The 21,453-nt window shown below is 41.9% G+C and overlaps 2 protein-coding genes and 1 long non-coding RNA gene across 3 annotated transcripts; all 3 read left to right on the top strand.

Annotated features, from left to right (window-relative positions):
* The first annotated feature begins 3,369 nt into the window (after positions 1-3,369).
* Positions 3,370-6,438, top strand: LOC121781348 (LRR receptor-like serine/threonine-protein kinase SIK1). The gene is made up of 5 exons (XM_042179091.1): positions 3,370-3,970; positions 4,475-4,942; positions 5,027-5,170; positions 5,568-5,639; positions 6,266-6,438. The coding sequence occupies exons 1-5, from the start codon at positions 3,370-3,372 to the stop codon at positions 6,436-6,438; spliced, it is 1,458 nt and encodes a 485-aa protein (XP_042035025.1).
* Positions 6,439-6,480: 42 nt separating this feature from the next.
* LOC121781347 (putative receptor like protein 25) lies at positions 6,481-7,852 on the top strand. The gene is made up of 2 exons (XM_042179090.1): positions 6,481-6,907; positions 7,374-7,852. The coding sequence occupies exons 1-2, from the start codon at positions 6,481-6,483 to the stop codon at positions 7,850-7,852; spliced, it is 906 nt and encodes a 301-aa protein (XP_042035024.1).
* Positions 7,853-9,250: 1,398 nt separating this feature from the next.
* Positions 9,251-20,085, top strand: LOC121781179. The gene is made up of 3 exons (XR_006046152.1): positions 9,251-9,340; positions 9,424-9,506; positions 19,831-20,085. It is a non-coding gene; the product is annotated as an uncharacterized LOC121781179 (long non-coding RNA).
* Positions 20,086-21,453: the final 1,368 nt, after the last annotated feature.

The raw sequence follows: 21,453 nt of genomic DNA, 5'->3' as shown, positions 1-21,453 counted from the left end.
TTCAAAGTTGTTGATGAGTTACAGGATGAAAGCACCAGATGTTACGGACCTTCTCCGCAACGAACCGATTATCAACCTTCTCTCGAGGAAGCAGTGATCAATCTCTTCGACAAGCTCGAAGTATTGACCCGGATTGCTGATCGGCGGACGTTTTCCGCGTTAGCAGCAATGGACGACAATAATAAAGTTTGTTGCTCAAGTTAGGTTTAGGGAAAATATTTCATTCATGAAACCATTGGTTAATGAAATACCTTATTTTATACGACGGTTCGACCTAACTTAGGCATTAGGGAAAGAACCGCAAAGAAAACCCGAACGGGGCTTATAATCCAGGCCCGACTCAACAATAATTTAAATAAAGTTCAAAAGGAACTAAAATACGCAAAAGGATAGAAATCGGTAATAAGTAAACAAAATAAAACTGCCGCTACTCTACTTCTTGAATTTGCTCGGAGGCTTTAGCTTGTCTCGCGGCCTCAAGGTTCTCTTCGGCATCGACTCCTCTTTCTCCGGGATGCTCACCGTCGGCGTTGCCTCTGGCCACGTCTCCTGCTCAAGATCTGTGGCGTGCTCCAGGGCCGGCAGTGTTATCGGGGGACCCGTATCAATGTGACGGGACTCGAGTCGTTGGACCCGTCTTCAAACCGATTGGGAGGGGAAATTCCAACAGAGCTAACAAAGCTCACATTTCTTTCTGTGGTAAACTTTTCCATTAATAATCTTTCAGGGAAGATACCTCAATCCAGCGCCTATGTTGGGAATTATGGACTATGTGGATTTCCGTTATCACGAAAATGTGAAGAGCCTTCGCCTACAAGGATGCTGCAAGAAGATGATGATGATGATGATGATTATGGTATTCTAGAAGGATTCTGTTGGCAAGCGGTTGTTTCCGGGTATGGATGTGGATTCGTAATCGGTGCGACTGTAGGTTGTGTGATTCTTGGGTATGAGAAGCCGTAGAGGATAAGGTTGAGCTTCAATATATAATTATGGGTGCTGTTGTATCCTCATATTTATTTGCATGTTATGTTGAACTTTCTATGTTGTGTTAAAAACGACAATATAATGAATAGCCTCGTCTACAACATTCCTGGGATATTACAAAAATGTCCAGCGAAAAGTCTACTATTAAAAAAGTTTCCGCAATTAAAAGAAAGAAATAACATTTCCATTCTAATAGAATCAAAGAACCATATAATACACAACACAACACAACACAACACAACACAATATAATACGTTACTTACAATACAATGAAAGTTAAGTTTTGTTTTTTCTCCATTTTAAATAAAGTAACTTTATATTTCATTCATCTTCGTATTGAAATGGTCCCTAATAAAACAATATATATAGCTGATACAAATTGCAAGAGTACAAACAACTAACAAGGATATAAACAATGACTAACCTGTCCAAATTTAAATATATATTGTCAATTATCACTAGATGATCTTGTTCGACACTACAATTTTTTGCATTGCACGTTCAAAGTTGGTAGGCTCTCCCAAATATAATAATACTATGAACTTTCCTTTTTTTTCAACTATGAACAATTTCGGAGGAAATCAAAACAGAGACAGAAACTATTTATTTACCTAAAACAAGATCTATTTTAATTTGCATGCAATTTTTTCTCAACAATATTCTCACTACACCCCCTTAAAATTTGATAAGGAAATCTTGTTTGATATGCTTAACTTATTAGTTTGGAAATTGCAACATAGTACTACTCCATGATACCCTCATCATCATTAACAAACCAAATTGCAATTTACTCCCACTTTTATGAAGACCTCTTTCTTGTTTCACTCTTCACACATGATTTTAGTCGCAGTAAACATTCTCTTTACCCTCATCTCATCTACACCATTGACCGATTTCACCACTGATTGAGATGCTCTTCTTGCTTTTATAAAAGCCATCACTGTCGACACAAATGGCGTGTTGAGCAACACCTGGCTTACCAACACATCCATCTGTGTCTGGGCCGGTGTCTCCTGTGGCATCAAACCCCACAGGGTCACTGATACAAGCATATCTCCTAATATATTCCAATATCTTATTATTTAGTTAGTTTTTGATTTATCATATCTTTTTATATTTATTAGGATTATTTTCTTGTTCCGTATCCACTATTATAAATAGTGGACATTGTTCTTCAGTTCTATTATTCAAGAAATAACATATCTTTACGCTACTTTCTTCTTCTTCAACAACAAAACCCTAGTTATTGTCGTGTGCGATAAATGGGCAAGCGTTCCCGCGACCTCACGGAGGAATTTGTGCGAGGATAAGGAGTTCATCCTTAACAAGTGGTGCTTGCATTGTCGAACTCAATTTTCAATGGCGAATCGTGGAGTGGATCGCACGGAATCGATCGTCAATTCTTCCGCCGGCGCCTTCCGCGGGCTAGAAACTCTGCCTGCGACGAGCGGTGCTTTGGATGCGCCGGCATTGGCCTTCGAGCACGTCCTAGCATCGCTGGCCTGCGTTGAGGCTCGTCTGGATGCGGCGGTACGACGGTCAGCCACCGCGACCGGATCTTGATCCGCCATATCAAGATCGGTGGCGTGGGAGAGAAGACGTACAGTATCAAAGACCGCTGTTGACAACAGCAACTTCGGTCGCGGCTCAGCCCCAATTAAGGTTGGGGGGCAATCCTCTCGCGGTCCACATCGACCGCACCTATCTGAGCCGTCCCCGTGGGAGCGTCACGGCATCAGCAGCAATGGGAACTGAGTTAGGCAGCCGACGGCGGAGCTGTTTATGGCGAATCGTGTGGGGAGCCGCACGGAGCCGCTCGTGGCGACAGCAGCCGGCGTCGTCGCAGGGGTGGAGTCGCAATCTTCATCGACTCGGGCGTTGGATACACCAGCGTTGGCGTTCGAGCATGTATTAGCGTCGTTGGCACGACTGGAGGCAAGGATGGACGCATCTGATCGGCGGGCAGCCGCCGCTCAAGCACCACCGCGGCCCGACCCCGATCCTCCCTACGTGGATTGGAAGAGGGGGCGAGATGATTATGGGAGGAATCGCCCGGTTTTGACGACATCAACAGCGGTTTCATCTCTGCCGCAATTGGGGTTAGGAGGTCCTCCATCGACGCGTGTACATCAGCACACATATCAGGCTGGTGCGTCGCCGTGCGATAGACCCGGGTTCATCAGCGACAGTCGCGACGTCAGACAGCCGTCGGCGTGGGATAATCCCGCCCATAGATCGGAAAATCGCTCCGGTCGTTCCTCGCCGTGGGACTTGCCTAGGGCGGGAGCTGATGGGAATTTTGCTCGCCAACCAACGAGTTGGGATAATCCTGCGTCATGACAAGGCTATGGTCAGCAGTTTGAACATCCTAGGCAGTTTAACATGCAACAGCCGCAGTTTGCTGAATCGGAGGTTGCGAATTGGATCTCGAGGATGGAGTACTATTTCGAGCACCTTTTAATGCCGGAAGAGAACAGAATAAACAAGAAGTTGGACGTGATGGACGAACAACAACGTCTGCTCACCTACACGACTTCATCTGCGCCGCTGAAATATTCGGCGCCATCCTACGTCACGCCGGTCCAAACAACGGTCGAGTACTACTTCCACAATATTTCGTCGTCGTCAAAAGACTACCACCAGCAGCTTCTTCCTCCAAAAACCTATCGGCCGCCACCACCGTCAGCGTTGATTCCTGATTGTGATCGAGTTGAGGAAAGCTTTGCTGATTCTGCCGAGAAGATTCCTGTTTCTTCTGTTGTTTTTTATGGAGTTGAAAAGGTTGAGAATATAGAGAAGTCCAGTCCGGATTCCGCACGTAAAGAGAAACCGGTTCACGGTTGCATCGAGATTCAGTGCGCGCGACAATTGAATGCTTCTCGAGTAAAGATTCCCAAAGTCCAGATTGGTTTGGGTAGTTCCATTGTGGACAACGCATCGCTGAAATTATTGAGTGATTCATCCCATGTCAGGGTTGTCGCAAGTATGAATCATCGATCAACATCGCTCAACGCCGATGCCCAGTTGATTCCTCCGCAAAATGACACTCTATGCTTGAGCATTCATGGACGCATTGATGCAAGGAGACGCTCAACTATTCGGTGTATGTTTGACCCAGGAGGATTTCTCGACACTCATCGTTGCTTCATAGTTCCCACCTTAAGGACAAGGTGGATTTGAACCATGAGGGAGTTGATACGAGCATATCTCCTAATATATTCTCATATCTTATTATTTAGTTAGTTATTGATTTATCATATCTTTTCATATTTATTAGGATTATTTTCTTGTTCCGTATCCACTATTATAAATAGTGGGCATTGTTCTTCAGTTCGATCATTCAAGAAATAAAATATCTTTACGCTACTTTCTTCTTCTTCAACAACAAAACCCTAGTTCTTGTCGTGTGCGATCGACAGGCAAGCGTTCCCGCGACCTCACGGAGGAATTTGTGCGAGGTTAAGTAGTTCATCCTTAACAGTCACAGCCCTCAATCTCTCCAACTTTTCCCTCCATGGAAACCTCACTCCACATTTGGGAAACCTAACGTTTCTCAAGTCCTTGAATGTCAGCTCCAACAACTTCACAGGCGTCTTACCTACTGAGCTGTCTAAACTACGCCGTTTGAAGCATCTAAGCACATCATCCAACAACTTCACTGGAGAAATCCCGGGAGTTATCCTTACAAACATGTCTGTATTGGAATATATTGATCCGAGGTCTAACAACCTATCAGGCGTGATCCCAAGTGATATGTGCAACAATACTCCGAAACTGAAGATATTAATTCTCAGAGAGAATCAAATATATGGAAATATTCCGAGGAGTATATATAAGTGTAGTGAGATGCAGAAGCTGGGCTTGTCCATGAATATGTTCAGTGGAAACATATCAACCGAAGTTGGAAATCTTAGTATGCTTACAGTTTTATCTCTATATGATAACCATCTCCAAGGTAATTAACTATATTAATCTATAATTCAAGCTTTCACATTAGTTTAACTATTGTTCTTAACATCATTTTTCCTTATTTTGATAGGAAAAATTCCATCTTCTGTTTTCAACGTTTCACAGATGGCATTCATATACCTCAATGGCAATAAACTGTCTGGAAGCATACCCGCAAATTTCGGCAGATTAATCAACCTCCAACACTTGTATCGATACTGCAACAACTTAACAGGTGTGAGAAAAAATAAGGAATTAGTGATCTATTTCTGACTACGTCTTATTTTAATACTTTCTTTGTTGCTCTATAGCTGAGTTGTATTTCTTTTGGAATTGTCTCACTTTGGCCGAGTCATTTTCTTTTTTATGGCAAAAAGTACTATTTCTTCTCTTTTATTTTACTTGCTCATACTTTATTCTCTCTTTATCTCTCTCCTTTTTCCTATTTGTTTTATTCTCGTTTACTTCACTCAGTTAAAACAATTTTTCTTTAAAATTCCGTGTCGAAAAGAATCACTTCTATTGCAGACCGAGGGAATACTATTTGGTTAAACTTTCAAACTGCTGAAGTTGTCTCTAAACATATGGGTGTAATTAATTGCACACACTGCTATTCCATGACAAACTGACAGGTGGTATACCAAAGGAGATTGGAAGTCTTACATCCTTGAAATATCTCTATCTGTATAATAATAACTTGACAGGTACGTGCTCCTCTCTCCGTCCCACTTAAGATGGTCATATTCTTGAGTGTCATGTAGTTTTAGGTTAAATAGTTGTTTGTGATAAAATAGAATGGAAAAAGTAATTGAATATTTTAATGAGAAAAAGCTTGAATGAAACAAATTAAAAAGGAAAAGTGAACATCTCAATGGGACGAAGGGAGTATGATTTTATCAGTATTTGGATTTTAGGAGGCAGTAGTAATCACTTCCCGCAACTGAATCTGAATTCGTCGAATTAATCGTAAAACTTTAATTTGTATTATGACTCTATATCTTGATCTTGATTCTCAACATTCATTGCATGTTAACTAGTTCTATATATTTTCAGTATTTTTATAAATTTTGCACGTAAATTTGTCAATTGCATCATTCAGGTCATATACCAAGGCAATTCGGGAACCTCTCTGAATATTGCTTCGAATAAGTTGGCGGGTATTCATGATATCATTACTAAATTTCTCCTAGTATTTTAAATAATTCATATTGTCTCTGTTACATCAGAAGCAAGTTATTTTCCTCTGCTCTTCTCTTAGATGTGAGTCATTGCCAAAATATACTCGGTGCTATTTTATTTTCTCATTTACGTTTTATTACATTTTCGGCAGGTGAATTGGCGAGAGAGCTTGGTAATCTATCAGAGCTCAAGTTCTTAGAGGGATCCTTCAACGGTTTCTTGACCAGAAAGAATCAGATGCTCTCTCTTCAACAGAATCAGTTCTATGGTCGTCTCGCTTCAGACATGGGGCTGTCACTTGTCAATCTCGAAGATCTTTATTAAACTATAACAGACTCACAGGTGAAATTCCAACCTCTATCAACAATGCTTCTTCAGACATGGAGCAGAAACGCATTCACTGGCTCCATTCCCGACTTTGGCAATCTAAAACAGCTGCAATTCCTTCGTCTTAACGACAATAATTTGAAGGGAGCAGAATCGCCAAATCAACAACTGGAATTTTTCTCTTCTTTAACAAACTGCCCATATTTGCTTCAATTGGAATTTAGCAACAATGCCATGATGAATGGTATCCTTCCGGCTTCCATTGGGAACTTATCTGGTTATCTTTTCAGCAGCATACGGGGAACTATTCCTCCCGGAGTTGGAAATTTGAGGAATTTGCAGGTTTTGGAATTATCCAATAATCGACTCATCCCGACAACGATTGGATACTTGGAAGGACTTGTGAGGTTGTATCTATATAACAACCGTTTGGAATGGGGCATCATCCTGACTACATTTGCAGAAGGTTGTAGTCTTCAATCACTCAACTTGATATGTCGATAGTAGTGAAGGTTGTAGTCTGCAGCTTCTTAATTTGGAAACAACACACCTTTCCAGTTTGGACCTGAAATCTCACTTATCTTCGTGTCCTCATATTGGCATCCAACAACTTCAGCGGTACCATTTCTTCTCTCACTTCCAACGCTACGCTTCCATTCCCTAACCTCCAAGTTTTTGATATATCACATAATGCGTTCACTGGAAATTTGCCTGGTGAATATTTGAGGAATTTCAAGGCGATGATCAGTCTCCATTTTATACAGATTCATTGATATTAACGGTGAAAGGTTTGAATCTCTCGTATGGTACTATTCTGACAACCTTCACTACTATCGACATATCATCCAACAGATTTTCGGGCAGTATCCCAAACTCAGTTGGAGTATTGAATTCCTTGATGTATTTGAATCTGTCTCACAATTGCCTCACAGGAAATATACCAGCATCTTTTGGAAATGTGACACAACTTGAGTCGTTGGACTTGTCTTCAAATCGATTGGAAGGGGAAATTCCAACAGAGCTAACAAAGCTCACATTTCTTTCTGTCATAAACCTTTCCATGTATAATCTTTCAGGAAAGATACCTCAATCCAATGGCCAGTTTTCCACATTTGAAAATACATCATATGTTGGGAACTCTGGACTATGTGGATTTCCGTTAACACGAAAATGTGAAGAGCCTTCGCCTCCTATGATCCTGCAAGAAGATGGTTATGATGATTATGGTATTCTAGATGGATTCTGTTGGCAGGCGATTGTTTCTGGATATGGATTTGGATTCGTAATCGGTTGTGTGATTCTTGGGTATGGAAGGCCTAAATGGTTGGTGGAATGGATCTACAGATTTTACAGGTTAAAGATGAGAAGCCGTAGAGGAAATGTGGCACCACAAAGAAGAAGAAGAAGATAACTTTCTAACTTATGATGGCTATTGTTGTTTTAATAGCATAACTTTCTAACTTATGATGTAAATTGAAGAAATATTATGTGTGTGGATAGTGTTTAGTATTCATGAATTTTTATTTTTAAAAAGTAGTACTCCCTCCGTCCCTTATTTGAGGCTTTTTTTTTCGGCACGAGATTTAAGAAATTTGAGTTTAATGAGTTAAATAAAGTAGATGAGTGAGTAAAGTAAAAGAAAGAATAAAGTAACAAAGAATAAAGTAGATGTGATTAATGTTTTGTCTTTAGCCAAAAAAAAAAGAAATAACTCAAGTAACTTGGGACAAATCAAAGTGGAATACGACTCAAGTAACTTGGGACAAATCAAAGTGGAATACAGAAAAACACACTCCACACATTGCACACACTACACGATATACACAAAATACGTTTTATTGAAGCCGTTGAAGCCGTAGAAGAAATGTGGCACCACAAAGAAGCTGAAGAAGATCAGAAGGTTGAGTCTTTGATGTGGAATAATGGCTATTGTTGTTTTATTTGCATAACTTTCTAGCTTATGTTGTAAATTGGAGATTGTGTTTAGTAGTATTCATGAATTTTTATTCTGAAAAAGTAGTATATGTATTTTGGGCTTATGAAGTACGTTGGCTTGGGCCTCAACTAAATGGTATTACTTGGGCTTATCGAATGCTATGGTTTGGGCCGCAACTAAATATTATCCCTTGGGTTTAAAAAATAGCTAAGACTTCTCACTTGTGTTTTGTTAGAGCATCCACAATAGTAGACGAGCCGGCGGACGAGCGACCGGCGAGCCGCTCGTCCGTCGCGCTCGTCCACTATTGTGAGCGGCGAGCGCGTCGCGGACAAGCTAGGCGGACGACGACTCCTCGTCCGTCGTCTCGTCCGCTATTGTGGGTCCTCGACGGACGAGAGCATTTTTTGATTTTTTTTCTTTTCGGCTCGTTGCACTTCATTTCATTTGCACTTCATATCATGCACAACGGCAAACTATAAAGATTCAAGGCATACTAAACTTTGTTTAAATCGTTTTTTTTGTTGCATTGTATTATTTTAATTTTTTTATTTAATTAAATTATTATTGTACTTTCTCCGCCCATATTCGTGTCGAAATTTTAATTCCGTAACTGCGTATCTGTGAATTTGTGAATTTTTATTATTATGCTTGTCCGCCAGGATGTCCCAGTGCTTGTTCACTATTGTGTAGTGGGATGTCCTAGTGATGTGGTGGGGTGAGAAGTCTTAGTGACGTGACAAAAGGTGTTTTTTAGAAGTCCTAATACTAGTCCGGGTGGAAATCTCCTATTGTGGATATCTAACTAATCATTTCGCCAATTAACTTATTAAATGGCGTGACAAATGTCTAGCTTTAGGCTTTAGGGATTCTCCTAATGCTAAGTCTCAATCAAAAAAGAAAAGAAAAAGATGAGGTGTTGCAATGTGCATCGAATGCCTAAAAGAGTAATCTAAACACAAGGTCAAATCCAAATTTGATTTCCTCCAATTTTCCATTCTAACAATGTAAACGATCGATCACACGCACATGTGCTGTCTGTGCAGATAAATTGGGAGATTCGTTTCAGCGGTAGGAAACCTACTGAAATTGGGAACTTGAGGCTGCTTTGAGTTTTTCTCTTTTGAAGGTACGGTCCCTTCTTCTGCTAACTTTTTGTATTGTAAATACTGATGCGCTAAGGTGTTTGTGAAAATGTCTCAACGACCACTTTTTCGGGAATTGTAACAACTTGAGCAAGTATTTATAAATCTTTATTCTATTAGGATTATTTTTTATCGATATTTCTGCCTCATTGGGCCTTAAAGTGAGCAGGCCCACTAGCGAAGTCACTAGGCTTCGTAGGATTAGACTTCTCTTCATATAGACTGGGCCCAATATAGATATGAGTATATGACTTATTCTCGAAGCTTGGGAATCATTAAAACCAAAAATTTGTAAAATGCTAATCTTTTTTCATGTTGATTGATATGAAAATTCTACGTTGAATTCATAAAGGAACTAATTCCATACACTAATTTTGAAATACATATAATTAGTATACAGCTCTTTGTCATTCTTCTTTTTTACAATCATTTTTAAAATTGAACAGTAGGAGAATAAAATGATTCCACAGTTTGTACTGCTAAAAATAGTAAACATATATAAGAACCAATATTATCAAAATACCCTCGAATATATCCAAGGTGCAACTACATATAACTATATATGAACCAGACAGTATCAAAATGGCTATATTTTCATGTCCGGAGTACCACCAAAGTGTTGTTTTTCAATTGAATAATCTTAGTTTGAAAATTTAGATGAATCCATACAAGTGGGGACCTAAGTACATATGTTTTTTGTTAGAATGAGATCGCATAATATCGGGAGAATATTATGTGATTGATATGGGAATTTATTTTGCCTAAATTAGAGAGAGCAATTATTGTAAATTTAGGTTTACCATATATGTAGAATACCTAGCCTATAAATATGTAGTCTCTATAACATATTATTCATTGAATACGAAAGGAAAACTTCTCCCACCAATCTTAACATGGTATCATAGCAGGAACGACCTTGGCTCAGAAAAGTTTCATCATAACCAAAAGAATACCAAATCTCGACCCTTTGTCCAGCCCAAAAACCTACACCAAAATATGTCAGATACAGAAGACACAAAAGATAATCCGGAGCAGACCGTGAGTCTGGGAAACAGCAAAAGCGTCACAGTAGCATTCAAACTGAATGGGAAAAATTACCCCCTTTGGTCAAGGCTGATCAAAGTGAAGATAGGAGGCCGAGGAGCCTATTCGTATATCCGAAATGACCCCCAGAACTAGGAAGTGAGGGGTTCGAAGAGTGGGAAGAGAATGATCTAGTGGTGTTCTCATGGATCGTCGACAACATCGAGAACGATATCGTAGCAGATTTTGCAGTGACAGCCAAGGCGCTGTGGAACAGCCTTGCAGTGACATTCGAGAACAAGGCCGACAAGTACCTCATCTACGACCTGGAAGAGAAGGCAATAAACATCAAACAGGGAAACCTCGATCTGGAGACTTATTACCGGAGGATCCACGGACTATGGATCAACATCAACAGAAGCCAGAAGCAGCCGATTAGTTGCTGTGAAAAGGGAATCGATCAATTTCGAACACATTCGAATGAGAAACGATTGATCAAATTTCTGATCGGGTTGAATCAGGAGTACGATTCAATTCGAAGGGACATCTTGAAGGAGGAACCGACCCCATCAGTGGAGGCAGCCTACGGATGGGTGAAGACGGAGGCGGCTCGACGTCGAATCATGCCACCGGCATCGCCGTCACCCATTGAAGAAGCCAACGGCAGCAATGTCGATTCGTCATTTGGGGGTGAAACCGGACACGGATTCGTAGCAATCGGACGGAGCTCAGTTGCCCAGAATCAGCGACCACCGAACCGCGGCGCACCACCGCGCTCCTCCGCCACCAACCGATTGGGAAATCAGCGCCCGACACCTCAAAATTATGGTGTTCCCACTGTGGAAATCAGAAGCATACGTGGGAAACTTGCTTCAAAAGATTGGGGACGAGGAGGATTCTTGGGCGTGGCACTGAGAAACGGGGGCTCTATTATGTGGACGAGATAGCTCAACATGGCAGTGCAATGCTGGCTCTCGGATCCACACAACAGGAAACTTAGCTCTGGCACCGAAGACTAGGATACCCTTCTCCTGGTTACTTTAAATTGATTTACCCGAACCTTTCGATTCCGTCTAATTTTTCATGTGAAACTTGTGTTTTGGCCAAGAGCCATAGACAGTCTTTTAAACCTACAAATACTAGTGTGAAATCCATGTTTTCTTTAGTACAATCTGATATTTGGGGTCCAGCATCCACTATTGGTGGGAATGGTTTTAGATATTTTGTGTTTTTTGTTGATGATTGCACTAGAAAGACATGGATTTTGATAGATTTGCCTCGTTCTTTAAACTTGTCCAAACACAATTTCATACCATTATCCAAACCCTTAGGTCAGATAATGGGAGGGAATTTGTGAACAGTACTATGACCAAATTTTGTCAAAACAAAGGCGTGATCCATCAAACCTCTTGTGCATATACATCCGAACAAAATGGGGTAGTGATACGAGACATTGCCATATCTTCCCATTATCTTCCATGTCTTTTATTTAGTTATCTTTTGATTCATAGTATCTTTTCATATATTATTTTCTTGTTCGGTAAGTTAGGGTTTAGTATTATAAATAGGGAAGAATGTAATCGTTTTAATCATATGAATGAAAATATTATTTGCCCAACATATCGTTGACAATTGAAAACCTAGGCGACGAACTGCCCGACGGGAACGAATTCCCGCACATAGTCGATCACCTCGTGCCGCCGACCCGATCACGGGCGCCAGAGATTAATTTTCTGTTGTCAACTGCGGTTGCCGGCTGGTTGAGGAAGAAAAGCCCTTAACAACTGGTGCTTTCATTGAGAGTAACTCATGAAACGCTTTAACAACAACAGAAAGGCGCTCTGGGGTGCTTATCGCCCTGATACTTTTCCGAACGGATTTTCGCATCGACAACAGCCTGTTTTTCACCGCGATTCTACCAATTACCAACGCCCGCAGTTTGAGGACAGGGAATTCGAGAGTAGACCCGTGGACCCGTGGACGAGACACGTCCCGATGATTCGGCTGGCCACAAACTGGCTCGCTTGATGGAGAAATTTGACAAGTTTAAAGCTTGGAGGGATGAGGCAGATCGACGGTTTGATTATATTGAACCCGCGATCGCTCGCGATGTGGAACCGCCCTTAGGGTTTGATGATGGCGATGATTCGGTGGACGAGGGTTTTCGCAGGCAAAATCCAGGGGAGAGAGGGTTTCAGACACGAAACCCTAACCAGTTGTATCGCGAGGGCCCAGTGATGGATCGTGGTCGCTGTGACGGGCGAGGCCATGCTGGTGGTGGCTGGAATCCGCCGGGTACTCTAAATAACCGAGGCAGAGAGGGAGGTTTTGAGCAGCAATTTGACATACCAACTCCTTGTTGGGATCCCCCCAGCGATTCCAATCACACGCGTCTGGGTACGACAAAACGGAGCGGGTGAAGATGCAGGCACCCCGTTTCGATGGATCGGATGCGACGAAGTGGGTGTCCAGGGTTCATTACTATTTTGATCACTTGATGATGCCCGAGGCACATCGATTACACTCTGCGGTGATGTTATTTGACCCCCCGGCTTCGGAGTAGGTGTTTAATTATTGTGCAAATAATGACTTCGTCACGTGGCAAGAATTTTTGGAAGATGTGCGACACCGTTTTGATAGGCAGAGTTTCAAGAATTATTACGGCCTGATCGCCAAGCTCACACAAACAGAAACGGTGGAGGAGTACCATGACACATTCCAAAAATATCTAAACTGGGTTAAGGGAGTCTCCGAATCGGACCTCTTCACTTTATTTGTGGCAGGTCTTAAACCAGATTGGCAGGAGCGGCTGAAGCTTCATCGCCCGTCGTCCCTAGCCGCATTAATGGCTCTCACGTTGGAATTTGCTAACTCCCAAGCAGACAGGGCTCCTCAGCCTCAGCCTTTAGCTGCTACTCGTCGCCCTTGGCAGAACAAGGACAACCGTGGCACAACGGTGACCTCCAGCAACCACCCTCCGACTCAGTCTGCACCTGGTACAGGGCCGACACAGGGGAGTTTAGGATGGGCTCCGGAGCAGCAGCACCCCCCTTTAATTCGGGTTTCTCAAGCGGAGAAGGCGGAGCGTTCCCGTCTGGGATTGTGTTGGCATTGCCCCAAAAAATGGGTAATGGGGCACGTGTCTAAACAACGTCTCCTATGTTATGCGGACGAAGATGAGGTGTTGGAGGAGCATAGTGACAATCTGGGAAGTTCATTTTTAATGGACTCTAGATTAAAAATAGAGGTGGACGGAGTGGGTGATCATGGTGCATCTAATTTAGATGTGGCTGGTGTAACGAATCAGTCGACTGCCTTGCTTTGTGATAAGAACGGAGTAGATGAAGAAGTACGAGCTATAGAGGTAGATAAAATTGATGCCGATGGTGGTCTTCATGATTCAAGTAAAATTGCAATATTTGATTTCGATGGTTGTCTTCCAAAGACATCTGTGAAAGGAGTGAACGCGGATACATGGTCCCTCGTGTCTCCTTCAATACCAGAGAAGCTCCATAATCGGTATAAAGATGAGCTACAGGATGCTCGCGAAGATACTGTTAATGGGTTGAAAGACAAGTCCATATACTCTCGTATGGGTGTGAAGAGGATGGAGGAACTTGATAACAAACCATTTCAGGTTATGATCATGAGGATGCTCCTTGAGGAGGTTTACATCAAATATGCAATAGTAGGTCATTGGAGATTGAAACAACGTCCGTGCACATTTACATTTGATCCCGGAGGAGATAAGTCGCCAAAGCTTCTTCTTTCAGCTCTTCGTTGCTTCGTGGTTTCCACCTTGAGGACAAGGTGGATTTTAACCATGGGGGAGTTGATACGAGACATTGCCATATCTTCCCATTATCTTCCATATCTTTTATTTAGTTATCTTTTGATTCATAGTATCTTTTCATATATTATTTTCTTGTTCGGTAAGTTAGGGTTTAGTATTATAAATAGGGAAGAATGTAATCGTTTTAATCATATGAATGAAAATATTATTTGCCCAACATATCGTTGACAATTGAAAACCTAGGCGACGAACTGCCCAACGGGAACGAATTCCCGCGCACAGTCGATCACCTCGTGCCGCCGACCCGATCACGGGCGCCGGAGATTAATTTTCTGCTGTCAACTGCGGTTGCCAACTGGTTGAGGGAGAAAAGCCCTTAACAATAGTTGATACGAGCCATTGCCATATCTTCCCATTATCTTCCATATCTTTTATTTAGTTATCTTTTGATTCATAGTATCTTTTCATATATTATTTTCTTGTTCGGTAAGTTAGGGTTTAGTATTATAAATAGGGAAGAATGTAATCGATTTAATCATATGAATGAAAATATTATTGCCCAACATATCGTTGACGATTGAAAACCTAGGCGACGAACTGCCTGACGGGAACGAATTCCCGCGCACAGTCGATCACCTCGTGCCACCGACCCGATCACGGGCGCCGAAGATTAATTTTCTGCTTTCAACTGCGGTTGCCGGCTGGTTGAGGGAGAAAAACCCTTAACAGGTAGCTGAACGGAAGAATCGAACAATTCTAGAGATGACCCGAGCCCTAATGATTGAATCCAAAGTCCCTACATTTTTTTGGCCAGAAGCAGTTGCTACATCTATTTACCTGATCAATCGCCTCCCAACTAAAACACTACACATGAAAACCCCTCTTGATACCCTCTCCAAACAAGTCAAAATACCTGAATACCTAAACCTTCATCCAAAGGTCTTCTGTTGTACTGTCTACACTCATATCTCAAAACATAAACGAGCCAAAATATCAACTTGTGCAACCAAATGTGTCTTTGTGGGGTATGGGGTGAACCAAAAAGGTTACAGATGCTATGACCCTTCCACTCGAAAAATCACCACCACCATGAACTGCAATTTCCTGGAAATCGAATTTTTTTATCATACCCACCTTAGTAGTCAGGGGGAGAGTGGTCCGAATAATTCCGAGGACTATCTAAGTTGGGTTGTGCCATTGCCAAGCTCCTCAAGTTGGGATTCAACAGATCCGGTGGAGGTCACTGCCACCGAGCAAGTCTCACCACAGGAACCGTCTCATCCGCCCCCAAGCGATCCTATTCCGACGATATCCTAGGTAATTCCTGAACCGAATGTTGTTGAGAATCCAGTTAATACTGACCCGGTTGATACAGAACCCCAAGGGGAGGATAACATCGTGGAAGGAGACACCGGGAGATACGCGCTTCCTTTACGAAGTACAAGAGGGATCCCGGCCAAAAGATATTCCTCTAAAAAGATAGGGAAGAAAAGTCGTTATGGGGTGGCGAACTTCGTACAAGGAAATCTGACTAAAATGGCTCGAGCATTTGAGGCTGCACTGTACGAAGAAGAAGAAGAGATCCCTCAAACAGCTGAGGAGGCAATGAAGCATAAGAAGTGAAGGGAAGCAATGCTTACTGAAATGAAAGCCCTAATGAAGAATAGTACGTGGGTTAAAAGCAAGTTACCTGAAGGAGCTAGAACTGTCGGGTGCAGATGAGTATTCACGATAGAAAGAAGACCAGATGGGTCAATAGAGAGATACAAGGCACGACTCGTGGCGAAGGGATACACCCAGACGTATGGTGTGGACTATGCTGAAACATTCTCCCCGGTGGCTAAGATTAATACCATGCGGGTGTTGTTTTCGATTGCTGCTAATAAGGATTGGCCGCTCCACCAGTTCGATGTGACGAATGCATTCATGCACGGAGAGTTACCAAAGCTAGTATTCATGGAACCACCACCTGGGTTCACCGAAGATTGTTTTGATGGGGAAGTGTGCCAGCTCAAGAAGACACTGTACGGGTTGAAGCAGTCACCGCGAGCATGGTTTGGGAGATTTACAGAAGTGATGAAGAAGTACGAGTACGAACAGAGTAATTCAGATCATACTTTGTTTATCAAGAAAAGAGGGGGAAGATCACATGTCTGATTATATATGTAGACGACATGATCATTACTGGAAATGATGAGGAGGAGATAGCCGAACTAAGGAAGAACTTATTCCATGGGTTTGAGATGAAGGATTTTGGTCTCCTTAAGTACTTCTTGGGGATAGAGGTGCTAAGGTCAAAGAAAGGGATCTTCATAAATCAGAGGAAGTATATACTTGACTTGTTGGCCGAGAAACGAATGATTGATTGCAAACCAGCATATACTCCTATGTTACAAAATCATGGATTGCAGATGAAGGAAGGCGCGAAATTGACCGATAGGGGGAGATATCAGAGGCTAGTCGGTAAGCTCATCTACCTCTCCCATACACGACCAGACATTGCATATGCGGTTGGAGTAGTGAGTCAGTTTATGCACTCACCACAAGAGGAGCATTGGGAAGCTGTGTTAAGAATTGTCAGATACCTGAAGGGAACAGCCGAGCATGGACTTGTGTTCGAGAAGCATGGTCACATGGAGATACACGGTTTCACTGATGCAGATTGGGCAGGGAATTCGAATGATCGAAGGTCTACTGCCGGATACTTTACCTTTGTAGGAGGTAACCTTGTGACAAGAAGAAGTAAAAAGCAAAAGGTAGTAGCACTGTCTAGTGCAGAGGCAGAGTTCCGGGGAATCAAGAGTGGACTGACAGAGATGTTATGGCTGCGGAGACTTATGACCGAGTTGGATCTCCGGTCCGCCCTTCTTTTTAGATTATTTTGTGACAACAAGGCGGCTATCAGTATCTCTGAAAACCCGGTACAACATGATAGAAAAAAGCACGTGGAAGTAGATAGGCACTTCATAAAGGAGAATCTCGAAGCAAAGGTGGTGGAAATGCCTTATGTCAAGTCCGAAGATCAACTGGCAGATATCTTGACGAAGGCAGTGAATTCGAAGTCATTTCGAGAAGTACTAGGCAAGCTAAGCATTGGGAATCCCATCACTTAGCTTGAGGGGGAGTGTTAGAATGAGATCACATAATATCGATAGAATATTATGTGATTGATATGGGAATATATTTTGCCTAAATTAGAGAGAGCAATTATTGTAAATTTAGGTTTACCATATATGTAGAATACCTAGCCTATAAATATGTAGTCTTTGAAACATATTATTCATTCAATAAAAAAAACTTCTCCCACCAATCTTAACATTTTTGTATATATATGTTGTCCTAAGTCAAGAAGCTATAGCCAGTTTCTTACTGCGTGTTCGCTTTGTCTTACTCCGAAATTAAAGAAATGAAATTGAAACTGGTATGGCCCACTTGTATGGACATAATTGTATGCATTCGGTATAACAAAAATAAGTTCCACTATTAAAATTGGGGTCACTCTCTCAATGCCAAAAAGATGAAATAAACCCCACATATTTTCAATATTCCAAGCCATATCCTTACATCTTCTGGAGCGCCGCACCAAATGAAAAAATACAGACGCCTCCCTGAAGAATTTTAGATTTCTTACTCTCTCTCCCCATTCCTCCAATTCGGCTAAAACGCTGCAATTTGAAGTGTTTCGGAGTAAGGGCGAGATTGAATTCTTTACTCCACCAAGTTGTAGCATACAAATCAAGAACTAGATAGTAAGTTCGTTTGCGATCTCTTGTCGTAGCTCGGATCAACGACGACAACAACGGTCGCCTTGATTGGAAATTGGTGCTTCACTGCCAAATAGAGCCATGTCTGGCTAATCTGGTGTGAGATGAAGCAAAAAAATTGTTTGCATTTCGTGGAGTGGTGTCGCGCTGCTGCTGCTAGCTCTTTTCTTCTCCTCCTGCTCCTCCGCTGAATGGTTGATGCTTCCACGGCTCACATCGGCAGCAATGGCGGTCCGCTCAACGACGCTCAAGTCCGCCTACATCACGAAGCGGTAGCTGGTCTATTACTTACATGAGTTCGGTGACAGAGGCGGTCACCGTCGATCCGTTGGTTGTCTTAAAAAACCCTCACCTCTGTGATGCCTACATAGCGTTGCAGACGTGGAAGAAGGCCATTCTCTCAGATCCCTACAAATCTCACCACCGGAAGATTTGAGCAGCAACTACAGATACCTTTGAGGCTAGTGTGCATCGGCGAGAGCATAGAGAGAGAAAGAATGCTTCCGCTTGATGCCAATGATTTTTCATTTTTGGGATTTGGGGGTGAGTTCATTCACAAGGGCAGCGAAGTCATTTTGCATTCATTTCTTGGTGTGTTGTGTGAACATAGAATTAAAAACCACGTTGGAGAAGAGAATTAAAACAATTCGCTACAGTGTGGGCCCGCGGTGATCATCGCTACTTGGAAAATGAAGGCTTTTCATTGTTTACTTCATTTTGGAGATATATTGATAAAAGGAATAAATGGTAAGGTGATACTTAATCTAGTTAATCCAGGATCTTTACCCCTTGTTCACTACAACAAGCAAGTCTTTACCTTTGTACAAAATTCCACTCTATACATTACTCCAAAATTCATTCGATATTTTGCACCTTTTTAATTCGTCAAAACAAGATAGAGAATTACTACCTCCGTCCACTAACAATAGTTTTGGTAGTGGACTAGACAAGCTTTGAGATAAAATTGGACTAGTTTTAAAAGAGAAAAAAAAGAGTAGAGTATTATTAGTTATAGGTAGATAAATAGAAGAAAGAAAATGGAAAAAAAATTGTAGACCAACAAAAATGGATTAATAAGATTATTATATATTGGTTGTGGATAGAAATAGTATTAAACAAATAAAAAAACTCCTATGCAATAGGTGAATAAGTTTCAGCTCCTTTTTACCACGATTAGGACTTGATTCATATAACGTTCCCAGCATTCCTTATTGTTTTTTAACCACTTAATAAGGTATAATAATAAGGTATAATCTTAACCTTAAAAGCTTTGTTTCACACTTAAAAAATTCTTCAAAAGTTAATGTTATTTCCCATCAACTTCGAGATTTTTAATCTATATATGTTTCACCATTTATAACTTCAAGATTGACAGGTGCGTTGAAAATATAGTAGTATCTCATTTTGTGACATTACAGCACTTTCATCCATGCTAAAATTAATTCAATAAGAGCATCCGCAGTGGCGGCCGACCCGGCGGAACGTCCGCCATTGTGTGCATGTGACACGGATACGGACATCCGCTGCGGACACCGCAGTTCCGCGGCCTTCCGCTGATGTCCGTCGCGACGTCCGCCATTGCGTTGTCTCTCACGGACGTCAGCGCGGACGTCCCGATTATTGCATTAATTTTTTTTTTAATTCTATAAATACGTATCGTTGCACTTCATTTCATTCGCACCACTTGTATTAACGAGTATCTCTCTCTAAAATACTTTTCTTTCGAAGAACAATGGAGCATCACGATAGCGATTCCCTCGCTCGCCACAGTCACAGTCGGCAGTGGCGGCGACGAGGAGGATACTAGCGGTGGGGAATCTGGGGAATCCGAGGAGTGAGCCGGCGGTTTTTTTATCTATGCAATTTTTTATAATTACTATGTACGGTTTTTTTATAATTATGTATCTTTTTTTAATAAAGTGGTTGTAAGATCTCCGTATTTGCGTCGAATTTTTAATTCCATAAATTGTTTAAGTCCGTAAATTGTTTAATTTGTGAATTTGTGAATTTTTATTAATGTGGAAAGTTCGTCGGGATGTCCGCCACTGTGCAGTGGGATGTCTGTATGACATGGCATCCGCAGTGGGAAGTCCGTATGACGTGGCAGGAGGTGTTTTTGGGATGTCCGCCGGGACATCCGCACCACTGCGGATGCCCTAAGGCTAATCATCATTACATTATAATGAAATAAAATCTATCTGGCTTATTTAGCGGCGATATTTTTGGGCTCATTTGGCTAACTTTTGCTTTTCAATTGATAAATAGTTGACCTAAGTTCACGTTATGTTTTTGTATTTTGTAAGTAGACCTATATGGGTTAAGAAGCAATAGACTGTTTCTCAATATGTGGAGCTGATCTTAGAGCATCCACAACCGTGCTCTTGCCAGCGGCACGGTTGTGGGCCCGGCCCCACTTTTTCTGCCTGCTCTCTGGCAAGAGCACAACACCCACAGCTGTGCTCTTCAGCAAGGACGAGCACAATTAATTTAAAATTCAATTAAACAATAACATTTTCATAATAATAAAATTCCTTAAAAAAACCTAAATAAAATTACAAATGACAAATAAAATAAAAACGACATAATTAAAATCCTAAAAATTAAAAATTACACAATTAAAATACTAAAAATCAAAAAAACACTACTCGTTGCCGAATTTCGCCCACATGTGGTTGATTAGGTCTTCTTGTAACTGAATGTGGGTTCGGGTATCGCGCATTGTGTGCCTTGTCTTAATCCTCTGCCCAACCGTCGTATGCTCACCTCGGCGTGGGGGAGACCTCGCTGTTGAGCTTCCGGCTTCATCCTCGTCGTAGAAGCTAGCCGCCCTCGGCTCTTCGTCGGCTATAATCATGTTGTGTAAGATAATACACGTGAACATGATGTCGGCGATATTATTCACGTACCACAGCCGAGCCGGGACCGTCAACACGTGCGGACAATGTGTTGACAATTCGCATGAACAAGCGCTTTGACATGCGAAAACGGCGCCTAAAATAATCTGCCGGAAACCGCGGCTGGTCGGCAAAGTAGTCAGCAACGAGCCTTTCGTGGGCTCCCTCCCGGTCACGATGGATGTAGCGGCGATTTGATCTAGTTCATTGAGGATGAGGAGCGGGGGTATTCGCCGCGACATATGCTTCGTAAGCGGCACGATGTTGTTCGTAGTATTCTTGTTCTTCGCGCTCCTCTTCCGCCATAATATGGGTGAAATCCATTTGAGGTTTTGAGTGAGGGATGAATGTGTTGATAGTTTGTATGAGAATTATGAATGAGAGATGATTTGATGTGATAAATGGATAATGAATGTGTGTATTTATAGATGATTTTGGGGGAAAAAATAAAAAAAAT

This window comes from Salvia splendens, chromosome 20, assembly GCF_004379255.2.
Source record: "Salvia splendens isolate huo1 chromosome 20, SspV2, whole genome shotgun sequence".
In the NCBI taxonomy this organism is placed as follows: Eukaryota; Viridiplantae; Streptophyta; class Magnoliopsida; order Lamiales; family Lamiaceae; genus Salvia; species Salvia splendens.
Note: the sequence above shows the minus strand (reverse complement) of the source record. Positions and strands in the feature narration are given on the sequence as shown.

Bases quoted from the DNA above. Each gene is read 5' to 3' on its own strand.
- LOC121781348 (XM_042179091.1), top strand. From the start codon at position 3,370: ATGCAACAGCCGCAGTTTGCTGAATCGGAGGTTGCGAATTGGATCTCG. The intron at 3,971-4,474 runs GTATGAATCATC...TAACAGTCACAG, and splicing joins CCATGTCAGGGTTGTCGCAA to CCCTCAATCTCTCCAACTTT. The intron at 5,171-5,567 runs GTGTGAGAAAAA...ACAAACTGACAG, and splicing joins ATACTGCAACAACTTAACAG to GTGGTATACCAAAGGAGATT.
- LOC121781347 (XM_042179090.1), top strand. From the start codon at position 6,481: ATGCTTCTTCAGACATGGAGCAGAAACGCATTCACTGGCTCCATTCCC. The intron at 6,908-7,373 runs GTTGTAGTCTTC...ATTGCCTCACAG, and splicing joins CCTGACTACATTTGCAGAAG to GAAATATACCAGCATCTTTT.